Here is a 14,903-nt window from a genome sequence, read left to right as displayed (position 1 = left end):
CATATTATCATAACTGGTGCAGGAAAAATATGACTTGAAGCTTTGTCAGGATATTCCCTGAACTTTTTTAATGCGATATTGTCAATAAAAACATATTGATATCCGTTGTTCAACGTGATTTGATTTTAACAAAGGATAGGTTATTAGCACTAGGGATTAACTGTTGTTTTAACAAGTCAGAAATCATAGCCATTCATCAAGGCTACTACTAAAAAATGTCTAGATCCAAACAAGGCTTCCAAAAATGATAATTGTGAGATATTTTAAGTCATCATTTTACTCTAAGTTGATATTCAAAATCCTCAGCAGCAACAGTTTAAGCCTAACTTGACACGACAGGTCTCCAATCTCCCTGGTTTCAGAGAAAGATCTCAGAAAAGTGGCGCTTCCTTGGTGTCGTGTCCATGGCGTCCCTGGCCTATCATGACGGTCTCGCACTATCCGGTAATTGGGACGTCCAGTGATGGAGGGAAAAACGGCTCAGGGAGCATCATCACCTCCGGCAAGCCCGGCCTTTCACATTCCGGATCCATTGTCCAAAACACTAGTGATTATTTCGTCGTCACACAATGCAATAAAGTCAAAGATTATTTAGGCTTCGATGTCAAGTCTTGCTGAGCAACCTCTATGATGAGTCTTGAGTTGGTAATGATTTTGCCAAAGCAAATACACGCTTTAATGTTCACATGATTGATAATAGAAGATCTGATGATGTAAATAGATTTGATAAATGTACATATACTGGCTCTGGGAGGCAACACAGGACAGGATGTGCAAGTAATTGACCTCTTTCTTAGCAACAATACGAGGGCAAATCACGTTATAGATGAGACTAGGTCTTTAACTTTAGAATGAACACAAATATCTTCGAAATATGCGCTTGGGGTCTTTCCACTAAGTTTCATTTTTATAGTCAAATGAAAAAAAAAGCGTTTCGAGCTCATATTTCTTAAATATTTGTTCTTTCTAATGTTATAGGCGTAGCCTAATCTATACATGATTAACGTGACTTTCCAGGCTTTCACAATTCATTACTTGCAAAGTGCATTTTTTTCGTTTTGTATTCATACAGGTTTTCCTTTATATTTATTGTTATCTAATGCTATCACCATGATCATTTCAAGACCTACATAAATTGAAGTAATAAATAATACTTACCAAGTTTTAAGTTTGATTTCATAACGAACGTAAATTTTCTTGCCGTTGTTTTTAAAGAGTGTCTTAGCAAATCTCAAATTTTGATACATTTAACTTCAGTGAGTGTTCATGGGTAAGCAATTTTTTGAAGACTTTAATAGGCAGACATTAAAAAGGAGATTGTTTAATACACCGGTAAATCGAATTATTCATCAACAATTCAAAATTCCGGTCATCTGGTTCAGGTTCTATATCAAATCTAGTATTCACGGTGGTCGAAAAGCCTATATATGCCTGCGTCTCAAGTTCCCAGAGACATACCCAAATACATATTGGCATTTTTCCTGCTCAAAAAATTATAAGAAACAAGATTGGTTTTATACTTTTATGGAGTTCTAGCTCACATAAAAAAGATTAAATGCCTCAAAACATTATAAATACGTACTGAAATTTTCGCAAAATATGATTGATAAAAATTGGGAACACATTTTACTAGCTCGTGCTTAAAAATTATGATCAGATCTAGTTAACCGCTACTGAGTTGTATGGGATCTAATGGTTCAATTTTCATCGTTTTGAGCTCCAAAATGTCCTGGTTATATCGCAACTTAAATTCCCCTCCCAAAATACTAAGTTTTGATATCACAAAACTAAAATACTATTTTTCTTTCTCTTGCATAATCTCAAAATAGCTCAAAATGTTGTATACCCCTATCCAAAACCCTCCAAAAATGCAAATTTTTGCCTCTTATGTTTTCTGAATTTAAGGAAATGTGTAACTAAGTGTACTTTTGACGATTGTAAAACATATTTTCAAAAATTACACTTTGAGTGTGTTTCAAGTCAAGTTGCAAGATAAAGCATTTTGAGATATTGCAAAAAAAATAAAGCTAATATTTCAATGACCTCCCAATGACCCAGAAACAGATAGCAAAAGGTATTGTGAGATGAAAGACAGTTGAAAAGAACTTTGAAATCTCTAAACGACTAAAAAAATGTCATGTCCGTCGAGAAAAATGCATGTGCCTGCCTTTTAACATATCTTTAAAGCCTCAATGTTTTAGCCCTAGCTAATTTGAGGGTTGAATACTTCTCTGGAGCAAATATCATTTCTCTAAACCTTGAAAAGATTTTACTCTTGCTCACGCAACCGTATTAAGGACAATAAAGACACGATACAGAGACCATTTGAAAAACTATATTTGAGCTATGCAAAGAGGCACTTCCATGAAACTAAACTGATCCCATTCTCACACACGAAGAACTCTCTAGGACAGTTCTTTATGAGCCATATTCTGCATGGGCGCCAAGCACTTTTGTTCCCCGTACGTACGTAAGAGGCGTCGAGTGTCTAAGAGACCGAAGTGTAGGAACAGATTGCAGATGGCTGTCCGTCCGTTCCCGAACACGGAACACCCACCTTCTTGACGCTCCAGTCGACAAAAAATTCCACAATCAAAACAAAATGCTAATTCTTCCCTTTGCATACATAACTAAAACTAACATTTCCTGCTAAGAGGCCAAGCCAGGCCTAAGTGTTTGTCAGTGTGATGTCCACAATTTTGGGAAGACCTGACAGGCCTGTCTCAAGAGGGATAGTGAATATAGTACGAACATTAGCACACAGTGGCCAACTTGAAAAACCTTTTTTCCTTTAAAAGTACTTAAAGCCTTTCTTTTCCCACTAGCCTTAATGCTCCCGGTCTTGTCCGTGTGTTTTTAACCTCCCAAGAGTTCCGCTATCACTTCAGAGTTTGTGGAAGGAAACATACTAAAAACTCTCTGGATAGATCACAACCAACCAAAAAGCTTTCAAGCCCACACAGCTACTCCTTGCACCACAATGTATGAGGAAACCCCACAAGGTTTTCCAATCGAAGAAAAAGCGCCCATAGTTGGCTTCATGAATGAGCATGCAAAGAAATTTGAATATTGTGAATGAAAACAAGAACAAATTGACAGGAACAAAAGCGTTTGCTCGACGAGTGTAGTGTGTTGCATTGTGCATGTTGTGCATCCCATACAAAGCTTGAGGGGAGAACTGCTCCTGCTCTTGAATAATACGCATAGAGATAAATCATTCGTCATGTTCAAACATGCTTGATTAGTCTTCTGTGGTTGCGTCTGTAATGAGGAAAATATATTCCCTGAATATTTCCATGCCTGATGTACTGTGCCTTCTCAATCACTGGATGGACCTTATAGGTAAGTGGTAAAGTACGCATGAGGTAGAGCCGTCTTTATCATCTATTCCTGGTCAATTTCATGGTAAAAAGCTTCCCCTTCAGATGATATTTGAGCAGCCTCTTTTGTATTACGTTTGAGACTGGAGAGGAAGTTAATCTGGGAAATGGAACAAGCCTTGAAAACACAAGGAATAATAAAGTAGGTGGCAATAGTAGTGTATTGTATGGATTGTTGGATCACATCTTAGGTCGTCGAGCTTCGTCCTTGAAGTGAGAAACATGAGGAGGAGGTACTTCACTGAAATTCATTAATCACTTTGACAATTTAGCATGCAATCTATTAGCTCTTGGTGTTAAAGCCTATCTGGCTCTAGGTCCCTAAAAGCGCCGAAATCCACTGGATAAAACTGAACTCCAATCTCAGTCCTTATAAGATATTCATTAAAACTGAGCCTCTTTTTGGCCTTTGCTTTTTCCAATGATTTCACTCTAGAAAATTGGTATTTTTGTCAGAGCGGTGATATCTTGACAGAAAAACCACCCAGATATTAACTAACCTCAGTGTTGGTTGGTTGGTTGGTTGGTTGGTTGGTTGGCGTTCTCGTTCTATAGGGAAGGGACAGGACTCGGAGGAGTGTTCCAGGCAAGTTTTCGTCGTACGACGACAACTTCTGTGTTCCTACCTCTCCTATCTGTTCCACCTTTGACCCACCACTGTGAATCTGATGAGGTCTCAACTTGTTATTGAGCAGATACTTTTCATGCCAAGCAATCCAAAGGCCCATGAAGAAGTTAGTCAATGCGCCGACAAGAAGTACTAGTGTAAAACTGTGCCTACGTAGACAAAAAGTGGAAGTAAATGTCGGTACATGATAAGACTTATTGCCCACTTCAGGTTCGATCATATTCGATATCATTCCGCTCCAAATAAAGTTTTCCAACTGAGCTTGTCCAAACGCGGGACTCTCGTGTTTTTCACTCTCTTCGGATATTCGTGGAAATCAAAATCTGCCAAGAGTTTTTGAAGAAAACGCTTTGGCTTCCAATTTTCCAGAATCTCCTCAACTAGGAAGCTAGTTGCAAACAACAATATTGGTATGAAACAAGCTCATGAGTGAGGCTCTTAATGTTACTCTTGGGACATGTGTTTTAATTAGGTTCCTCTTTTTGGAATGACATACATTTGGCCTTATCTGTCCATGAATAGATTTAAAGGTACAAAATCCTTTACACAAACGGAATTTTCAATCCCAAATTCCAACCTTTGATCACTTTACCAGTTCGTTGATTTAACTATCGTTATTATAGTCAATAGCCATTATGTAAGTAGTACCTTAAGAAGTGATAGGATGCGACTTTCATTTCTTTTACTTGATTGATTGACGTATGTGCTTCGGGTCCTGCGGAGGCAGGGCATTTCCTAAGCATACATATAACCACAAGCTCAGACAATAAACGGGGTAAGTGAAGTTACATAAAGCAATAAATAAGCTGACAAAAATGAACAAAAAACAAAAAAAAATATCCACTTTTGTTCAAAGAAAGACAGAGATTGGAGGTCATCTGAAATGGATGGTGTGGTTTTCAAAGACAAACGCAGATTGATTTCGTTATATCGCCAATTTAGTCTTCCAACAATGATTTGCCAACGTTTTCACCTTTACTCTCTGAATAACCACCGATAAAGGGGCCAATATGAGATTAGCATAACAATGAAAATCCATGGCTTGCCAGGTTTTTCAGTTCTCAATCTCCCCAAGAATGGTCATGCTCAACGATTACTATAATGTTTCAAGGGACCTCTGTTCATTTCCAAATAACCAGCAAAACGATGGGGTTCAGAACATTCTTTGTACCTTAGTGATTCTGCCCAAAAAATCACGGACTTCTCACATTACTAGATATCTCACTGGCCAAGATGTTAAGGGTAGGGTAGGTAGCTGATTGTTAGCAAATCAGAAAGGCCTGGGAAGGCCCCCAAAATGGTCAATAAAAGGAAACAAAAGGCAATTACTTGGTCAAAAGGAAGGAGACGTGGTGTGGTGGTTAGTACAGATACCAAACATGAGAGGGGTCCCCGAGTCGAATCTCCTCTCCGACCTTTCTCAGGGACACTTTTAGACGTTAGCTACACCCATAGACGGAGAAGCAATCTGATTGCGGACATGAAACTCCTGATCGGAATTTGGATGTGGATGATGTGATGGCTGGCTTAAGGATGGCCTGGTGAGGTGCAGTCTCTAACCCTGGCACCCCAAACCAAATAAAATGAAACCAAAATTGGCAAATAGATTGATAAATGCAGTTTGAATGGATAAGAGATCATACATCGATATGTGAAAATTACAAGAAATCCTATTAGAAAGAGCAAGATTTTGGAGAGGAAAAAGCAAAAACCTACTGTTTACCTAAGGTCTCTCTGACAGCCTAAACAAAGTGGTGAAGGAAGACTAAATCTAGGTTGTCAAATAAGGGTGTGTCACCAAAAGGGGCTGATATACGATAGGTTTGCTGAAATCAACTCATACACAGGAAACTCATGTAAATCAATGGGCACAATAGGCCCCATAGCTTCACAAATCTGAGAGTGAACGTTTTGTCTGTCAGATTCTAAATCTTTTTGTTCAGGGTCAAGGGCATAAGAATTGACATATCTACAGTATATGTATATGTTCTGTAACACTTCACTGATTTTCATTCGTTCCCATACGAAAATCAAATCTTGACGTAGAGGTTTGTTGACTAGAGCTCATGAAAAGTGGCAAATAAATAAGAAAATAGCAAACAAACTAAAAACTGCCAATTGCTTAAACCGGTTTTGTTGGTTAAAATCTTATTTGTTAAACTTCTGCACCCTTAGGCTAATATTAGTTTACCCGTCCAAGCCTGTGGATGGAAGGCCATCATGATTAATGTTAATCAACCTGAAAGGACTAGTGTTGTATCGATTAGCTTGGGCCAAATTTTGACAATCCTCGTTTGTCTTCAACAACAGGTGATCAAGTTTCATCATCGTCATTGCGAATTGCCGCCATGGATGTAGACGATAGATTCTTGCCGACCGACAGACCGACCGACCGACACCGACCGACCGACCTTGGCAGCGGCCAAAGAAAGAGGGCGGGAGTTTTCCAATATCTGTTTCAATGATTTCCTTTCTAGTTCCAACCAAACTCTATCTTCCTCACGTCTGGTATGGTGTATGTGTACTGTATGTATATATGTGTGTGTGTGTATGTACCTTCTCTCGGGTTTGCCGCCTTCTTGGTAGGCGTGTAACGTCATACGTTTATTGAGGGAGGGATAAAGGGACAGAGGGATTGAGGGAGGAAGACGGCAGAAAGAGACCTCACGTCTTAGGTTCCATGGAATAATCTTTTGTAGTCGAAATGGGCTCTCCCACTACGTGTGCCACTGAGGCTGGCTTGGCTTTGGTTAGATATCTGGTTTCTTTGGTCTTGGAATCAATAGGTAGAGTCATTGAATCTTGTTAGTGATCAAACTTTGGGCACATAAGACATCGGTGATGGGATTCGAGGACCGAGGTGACACTGGCCATTTCCAATAATGTATAGAGTCTAAGAGGCCACCCTTGAAGGTATCGAATTTTGCATGGATTGAAAATGTCAGCTGGCCTTGATATCGCCAATTTTAGATGGACTTCGACGGCGGCAAGAAACCATTACCCGACGTCGTACAAAAATAATATTTTGGCTTTTACGTTGAAGAGTGCTGTTGGGAGGCAAAAGATTGACACCAATTGGCTTCATGTCATTGCCATTTTGTCTAATTGACCGCATATTCTGGTTAGTGGGTAGCACCTTAAGGCCAGTGGTGGCATTGATGTTTGGGGCGATTGCGATGCATGGAGAGAATGCTTGGTGGTGGTTGGTGGTTATAATTATGTATGCTATGTGACCTGTATTCTATTATACTCCTCGTGTGATGTGAATGGGGAATTGAAAGCAGCAAATTTATGGGTCTGCGGCATTTGCGTTGAGTTTGTAAGGAAACTTTGGGAGACCTCACAATCTCTTTGCCTTGAAGAGAAATACTCAATTTAGAAGGCCCCACGTTCTGGCTTTCCAAGGATCAAAGGTGATCTTGATCAAAAAGAGCCTTTAACGAAACTTGGTTAGGAGGGACTAGCCTATTGGAGTTCCATGAACTTGACTTTTGTGTTATCTGGCTCTTGTCCACCGACCTGTCCAAGAGGCCTCAAGATTTTGTTATCTTTGAATTGCCCAAACTGTTCCAATCTATCCTAGACGGATCCCAAACAAAATCGAGTCAGCTCTCCAAAAATGGCTTCAAACGACGCGGATATTTTCCGAGTCAGGTTTTCCTCCATACTTCGGAACCGTCGATCGTCCACACATACGAGTACGTACGTACGTAGTACGAACAAGCTTTACATTTCATGTTCCTATTTCAATGGACATTTGACACCTCGTTACACATTGATCCCTTACGTTGGAGCGCACGGCTAGCAAGCAGTTGGAGGCCAGATCTTGAAATATGATCCAATCTCAGAACTGCCCTTTTTATGTGTCCGACTTGTTTATGACAGTACTGTGCGTCTCTTTCTGATTGATTTCGAGCCTCAACTCTGGTTCCAATCAGACATTAAAGGGGTCCACGGATATCCCCGAACAAATGTTGGAGTCAAGAAGCCATAAATCAAAGGAACAGCACACCTCGAGGAAAAGCATGCCGAGAGAAAATGAGGGGACTCCACCAAAGCCATGTCACACAGACAACAGGTCTGGGGCATGCATGAATGAGCCCTTAATACTTCCAAGGGCTATTTACCCCTGGTACATGATCTTTAATCTACCCCTTGTAGAGAGTCTGATGTCAGAGCACAACGTTAGAAGTACAAAGCTATTTTTGTCAGACATACTGCATTAGTGCCCTACATAGTTTATGCCCTCGTCTCAAGAACTAAGGGCTTTCTAAGCCAAAAAAAAAAATCGCAATTCGTTAGTGAATAATCAATCGAGGTCCAAGAGAGCCTATCAATAAATGATTCTTTCGAACTTACCTCATCTGCGAAATTTTGAATAATTCAGTATAAAGAACGGTCGAACCGTCAAACGGCTGGGTGGGTGATCGTGAAGCAACGAGATCACTTCTTTCTTTAGGCTGAGTAAATGATGACCTTTAAATGTCTAACGGAAGCGACCCCGTTCCCCCCACACATTTGCTATTTATTCTGGCATAGCTCTGCTTAGCATCGACAACTGACCACTGAAGCATCAGACAACAGCGAGAAATGATGAAGAAACAGAAGCAGCACTTTGTACATTAACCCGGCAATGGTTTATTCTATTGACTCAAGTCGCACCACAAGTACACTCACGCAGGAGGGAGAACCAGGGAGAGTTGTGAAAATGCCTGATATTCACTCCGAACTGAGGTTGCTTCCCAATTCCAGGACAGGGAACAAATACTACTCTGGATGGATCGCGGCAGCAGCTGAAACGGGAGCAGAAGGAGGAAGCTCGAAGCGGGACTCGAAGTGGAACACCCAGAGAGCTTGCCCTCCAGGAATCATCGGGGTTTCGCCGCTCGGTTTCCCGTTGCCTTTCTCAATGGACCTCACAGAAATAGATGTCGGCTTGGGATGGAACGAGATTAATTCTGGCAATCAAGACCAGGAATAGAAAAATAAAGCACACTCCTACTCTGGCAACTAACCACAAACGAGGAACTTTTATCACGGTCAGAACAATGTCAGCCTTGGACACTTGTATGCATGGGTTGGAAGTTGGATTCAACTTGACTTTGGCCACGCCTTGAAACTCGCGTATTCATTGACAGTCAGAGAAGTTATCCCGCATTTCATTCATTGCAACAAGCGATATTATTCCATATGGTAAGTGGTAGGAAATGATGAAGACGACACGCTCCTCAAAATAAGTTATCTCGCCACTCACAGACGTGTGCCTCTACAGTACGTTAATAAGTGACAGAAACCCTTATTACCTTTAACTGTGAATGAAACATAAGTATGCCCGTCAAGTGGTTTTATCTCCTCACCCAAAGCCAATTCAAGACAACCAATTGAGAGACATATTTTGAGGAGGCGTTTTGATGGGGAAAAACACATTATTCATCGATCGGTCATTAAGTGGAATGGCACAAAACCTAGGAACACCGCTCAGTGGACGGCGCCCAGAACACTTTACTTTTTTATTGACACCAATGATTGTAGGCTGAGGAGTCGTACTAGATCGAGAATGGGATTCAAACATTTTGATATGGACAGGACAATGTCCACGGGAAACATAAACGAATGATGTGATGGCTGGCTTTGCTCGGCGGGTGAGGCTAAACCCTCGGGAGTTAACACCCACAATCCCCCCCAAAAACATGACCGGGGTTTGAACAAGCCGATCCTTTCGAGGAAAATTCCCTTACCTGAGGGCAAAACAAGAACGTACTCACTCTTCAGTACTCTGTTTGTTGCACTCAAATGAGTGTACGCCCAAAAATGTATTAAGATTATTACAGCAAAATGACATCAATGAATAACATGCCACACAATAGATAAGTATGCAGAATCGCAAATGTCTTTAAAAAAATTTGGACGTCGTTTTAATTACCTGCCGTGGCCTATTTGAACTCAACGATAATTGATTCTTTGTTTAAGGCTTCAAATACCCAAGTGACGATCTTTAAATTCAATTCACTTAATTATCATGGCATTTAGCTACTCATTGTCCTAAGTCTGATTTGGCTTTACCTCTATTGACCTCAATATCACTTCGGTTTAATGAAGAGTCTTTTATGACACAGCAATTTTTTAGTCTGCAAATATATCAAATAGGACAGTGATCTCATAAACATAATGACCATATATTTTCCAGTCGCAGCTTGAGGAATAAAGAAAATAAGAAATGGAGGAAAAAGGAAATTTTGATCTGTGGTGTTGTGGTTAGGAATTGTAGTAGGGTCTCTCATGAAGACCAGCTCGTTATTTAATCACCATCTGGGTTGGCTTCGCCCGGCTGAGTGCCCACATGGTGGCGTAGATGACGAATTGGCACAGCGTGGCCATCAGGGTTAAGTAAAGGATCCCCATGGGTCCCAAGGCCGAGTTGAAGACAAAGCCTGACAAAGGTGGGAAGATCGAGCTACCGAAACCACAGCCCAGAAAGAAAATGGGCGAGATTCGTCCGGTGATGTCGCCCTTTTGAGAGATCCAGGAGTAGCAGGAACCGAATTGCCAAGAGACAAAGAACCCCAGGATGGCTGAAAAAGGGGACAGAATGGAAACAAAGAACACGACACTTAGTGCAGGACTAGAAACCCGCGGCCGAAGATTGCTCCTTCCTTGTCAAGAACCATCCTACATAGTGGGGCACATACACTCTCTCTCTCTCTCTCTACTCTCTGTCTCTCTGTGTCTCTGTCTCGTGGTGGTGCATTTGTGCGCGTTAGAAAATTTCCAATACGTCTCATGTGTCATAAACTGACCTCTTTTCCTGATGGCATGTAATAGATCTGCACAAAATTCGTCCCTAGCCTCCCTTCCCTCGCCCTCTTTGTGCCAATTCCGTGAGGATCTGGACCAAAATTGAATCGCATTCTATGGCAAATTCGAGGACATCCCACCGTCTAATCCCTTTTTTTATTTTCCTTTTGATTTTTCTCTGACCCTTTTCTCGTTTCTAGTTTCTTTCGTGTTTCCTGCTTGTTCTTGGCTCTGTTTCTGAGGGCATTTTTCACAGCGATCAAAGCCACATCAAGTTCTCCAGTTGGGTTTCCCGACGTCTGTGCTCCTTTGCTTTCAATTGTATGAAGCTGTTTGTGGAATCGGCATTACCAAACTGCTTTCACGCATGACGGAAATTGGAGATTCAAAAGCTTCGGGAAACGGCTCCTTTCAATACATTCGCCCAGACTTAATGATCCAAACCTGGAAAGCTTCTTTAGTAACGAATTTGAGTCAGAACTGTAAAGGGGGCCTCTCTGCTCTAGTGTTCAACAGGATTAAAACAAAAGAATGCCTACATACCTAAGAGAGAAAAAAGCAAATTCTCAGAGGCTAACGCCCTAGCGGATGATGGATGGCATAATGGTAGGATCGTGTTCAAGATTCAAGAGATTTGACTAAAAAAGCTCTCCAAGAAGAGTTTGGAGCTGTTTCACGGGTGTTTTCATGTCTGCATTATCACTATGAGCTAAGCATTCCTCAAATGATCGATTAACACACCTTCGTATCAACTTTATTAAAAATGTAAACTTGAACATCATCACAAATAGAAGATCTAATTCTGCCTTAAAGAGTACGAAAAGCAAAAAAATCGAAAGGCCCAACTGATCTTAAGAGGAAGGGCAGTAGTAGAGTGTAAGGTACTGCCCCTACTATGATTATCTACTGATTTAAAAGATCGAAATTCATTTAAACAATGAATTGCCATTCTGCCTAAACCTTGTCAATTTATAGGAGGTTAAGCAATATTTGGTGGAGGCATTGCTCAATCATAGAGTGCAAACCCGCTCCTGGAAAATTTGCCTGCAAGGTAGACGTTGGAGATTGCTAATGCACTTGGTCAATGCATGCTAGTGCCATTGTTGTAAAAAATCACTAGTTCAACTTGATTACTGTGAGGTACCCCTCTTCCCTCTAGAGAATATGAATGCTTAGAGTTAGAGTGCATTTCATCTGCATCCTTGAATGAAACCTTCCCGAGAACGACGAACTTGTCTGCAGTGTTGACTGTACCATGTAATGCCATATAAGCCAAAGCAGCTGTCATGTCATTAAGCGTGGGTCTTTTTCTACTCTCGGTTAATTGCATCATGAGCCAAATAACAGGTTCATTACTAATACAACATTGTAGCGAGGGAGTCGTACTAGCTAGAGCTCTAGGGAGAGAGGCGGCACTCTCACCAAGTCTGTAAGGTTTGGTTGTGAATGCATCTTGATAGTTCAGCAGCAAGGGAGGCGAAGCAATCCATTTCTCTTGCATTTTTCCGCATTCAAAAAGCGAATTGAAAAAGTTATTAGCCTGCTAGTTCCCCCGGATTTGAAAATTTATATCTAGAATTACGCTACTGACTGTGTCCAAATTTTGAACTGTTTGCATGCACAGCGAGGGATTCGTCAAACGGGAAAAAATGTAAGTGTCATTTCTCTACCCTGAGCTATCCTTCATTGGTAGGTTCAGCTTTGGTTTCCCTCTCCGAACACTCAGCTTTCCTTGATTAGTGAATGACGATGGAGGATTCATCTTGTCCTTACCTGTGCCTATGTAAAGGCCGAATTTGTTGGAAGTGCCCACGGCAATGAGGAGGATGGACGCACTGATACAACACCCACTGCTGGCGAAGATCATGTTTCGTGGCTTGACAAACCCTCCCAAGAGAACTGAGACAATCCTCCCCGTCATAAAGCCGCCATTGTAGGTGGAATCCGTGATGACTGCGTCCCTGGGAGCCAATTTCAGGGGCCCACATAAGCCGAACGTGTAGGCCTGAAAGGTTTGAAAGAGAAAAAGACATTGCAGAATGGAGGATGCAAGTGATAGGGTCGAGCAGTGCTGCCATGTGAGTGGTAGCATAGTCTTCCAAACACCAACCCGGGACAAAAGGCATTTGAACAAGGAGACATAGTGCATATTCTATATAAAGAGGACCATGGAACTAAAGCTATCAGCGAGTCGGTGTGGTGGGTGAGTGGGAGGGCGCTTCAAAGGACAAAGTTTCCCGCTCATATGGAAAACTTTTGGCAGAAGTAACAGCTTCCCGCGAGTTCTGGTTCGCCTTCCTCGAGTGTTTTCAGTGCTGTGGTTTTCTTACCCCTCGCTTGGGTTCACTTCACTTGGCCCAGAGTGAAATAGACACTTAAATTTCCATCTCACTTGATGACATTGTGAGAGCGTCATTTGTCGGTGACCTCAAATTGGTGCTTTGAAATCGCCGGGCCTAACGAAAACGCTCATTCGCCCTGGCGATTTCGACCACGCCTAGCTGCATGATGTCTTATTGGTTTGTAGATTAGTATTTGGGAAACGGCCAACCAGTTTGGTTTCTCGCGCTTAATGGTTATTGTCAGACCTCAAAAACCGCCGGTTGTTTTAATTCCTCCAGGCGAATTCTCGCAACAGCTAACCAGTGTACTACTACCACTCTCCCAACTACCAACTTCGGAATGGGCACGAATTCTCGTGCCTTCCGAGAAAGCGTCCGAGTAGCCGAAAAAAAAACTCGATGACATATTTGATTCACATTGCTCACTTCCGTTCAGTTGCCTCATCTGGAATAACTCAACTCCGATTGGCTCTCCTCGTAAACGTTCCGTCCTCAAACCCTTGAGACAATCATGAGAATTTCACCATTTAAAGTCGCGCCCTTGAAAGGTGAGGAGGCGAAGCAGTAGGAGCGACACCAAAGCCAAAGACATTTATGGATCATAAATTCTCAGAGAAACTCCCCACTTCTGCTTCCCCACTCTTCCTCCGCCTCCTCTTTGTACAACTGTTCCATAACATTTTCAACAGTACTGCCAGTAGTAGATGGCCTTTGGAAAATGTTCCAAAGGTCCCGGAGACAAAGAGTGGGAGGGCTAAAAGACCCGTTGGTTGGTTGGCTGGTTGCATGCGGTTGCTACTCAATCGGAAGGAGAAAAGTCAGACGAAGAAGGATGTGGTGATATCTTCCTACACACCTAAATCTTCTCGCTGATTACATAACTCTTGGCATTTTCCTCCTGGAACTTGGTAAAAAATGCGCTTCTCAATATCTCTTACGATTTATGACCGAAGAATAATTGGATTAGAGCGATGAGCAAAACCCCTTCGAGGCTCTTCTGCAGGTAGATAAACGTACGTGCAGTAGCATCGACACAGTAGTGGAAGAGCGAGGGAAGGCAGAAACAGTTTTTGCATGTCCCACAAGGACACGTGGGTCCTTCGTGCGAAGCACGGGTGAGCAATCATCATTTTGCTAACCTATACCACCTTGACAGCAGCACCACTACCTCAGTTCCTGGCACACCAGTGGATACACTCCATACGGACCTCTGCTATGCCGTGAACACTAGTTGGGAACATCTCTATCATTATGAGGTTTCCCCTTGGGCAGAACCAACCAAAGAAGGAGAAGGAGGAGGTGTAGACTCCTCAGCCTTTTCCCGGTACCACCCACGGAGGTCCAAAGAGAATGGGCGCCTGAGAAACAGCCAATTTCGTTGCAATCTGCAATGCTACGACGAGGATGGACGTGTTCATACACAGACACGAACGAGCGAGCAGAAAACAAATAAGCGATATCCTCGTGGGCCTGGCCTGAGATAGCAATCCCTTGTGCGAAAAAAGATATCTCACAGCAGCTCTAGTCAAATACTGTTTATCTGGAACTTCCTGGTTGGCGAGTAACAGCGTTTGCTCGGTTTACTCCCTCCATGGAAGGAATACCAAGAGGAGGAAGTGGCGGAGGAGGAACAAATGTTGGGTGATAATAAATCATCTCAACCCTTTAGTCCTCGGTTTGTGAGCTAGAGAAGAATGAGAGAAAAGCNTTTGCCGTGCAGGAGTTGGTTGCATTTTTGTTCTGCATATTCTTTGCCCT

At 42.0% G+C, this 14,903-nt stretch overlaps 2 protein-coding genes across 6 annotated transcripts in view; both read right to left on the bottom strand.

Annotated features, from left to right (window-relative positions):
* The window catches only part of LOC131888500 (hemicentin-2-like), a 56,036-nt gene extending 46,802 nt beyond the window's left edge, over positions 1-9,234 (bottom strand). Inside the window, exon 1 of the mRNA XM_059237374.1 lies at positions 8,368-9,234. The gene's annotated coding sequence lies outside the window, so the exon portion shown is untranslated. The remainder of the gene's footprint in view (positions 1-8,367) is intronic.
* Positions 9,235-10,076: 842 nt separating this feature from the next.
* The window catches only part of LOC131888497 (sodium-dependent glucose transporter 1-like), a 16,716-nt gene continuing 11,889 nt past the window's right edge, over positions 10,077-14,903 (bottom strand). For all 5 annotated transcript variants that reach the window (XM_059237367.1, XM_059237370.1, XM_059237371.1 and 2 more), the window contains exons 5-6: positions 12,577-12,808; positions 10,077-10,580 (exon numbers count right to left, since the gene is read on the bottom strand). In XM_059237367.1, coding sequence (XP_059093350.1) covers positions 10,303-10,580; positions 12,577-12,808 — 510 coding nt within the window. In that variant the 3' untranslated portion in view covers positions 10,077-10,302. The remainder of the gene's footprint in view (positions 10,581-12,576; positions 12,809-14,903) is intronic.

The sequence above is a fragment of the Tigriopus californicus genome, chromosome 10 (assembly GCF_007210705.1).
Source record: "Tigriopus californicus strain San Diego chromosome 10, Tcal_SD_v2.1, whole genome shotgun sequence".
NCBI classification, from domain to species: domain Eukaryota; kingdom Metazoa; phylum Arthropoda; class Copepoda; order Harpacticoida; family Harpacticidae; genus Tigriopus; species Tigriopus californicus.
Note: the sequence above shows the minus strand (reverse complement) of the source record. Positions and strands in the feature narration are given on the sequence as shown.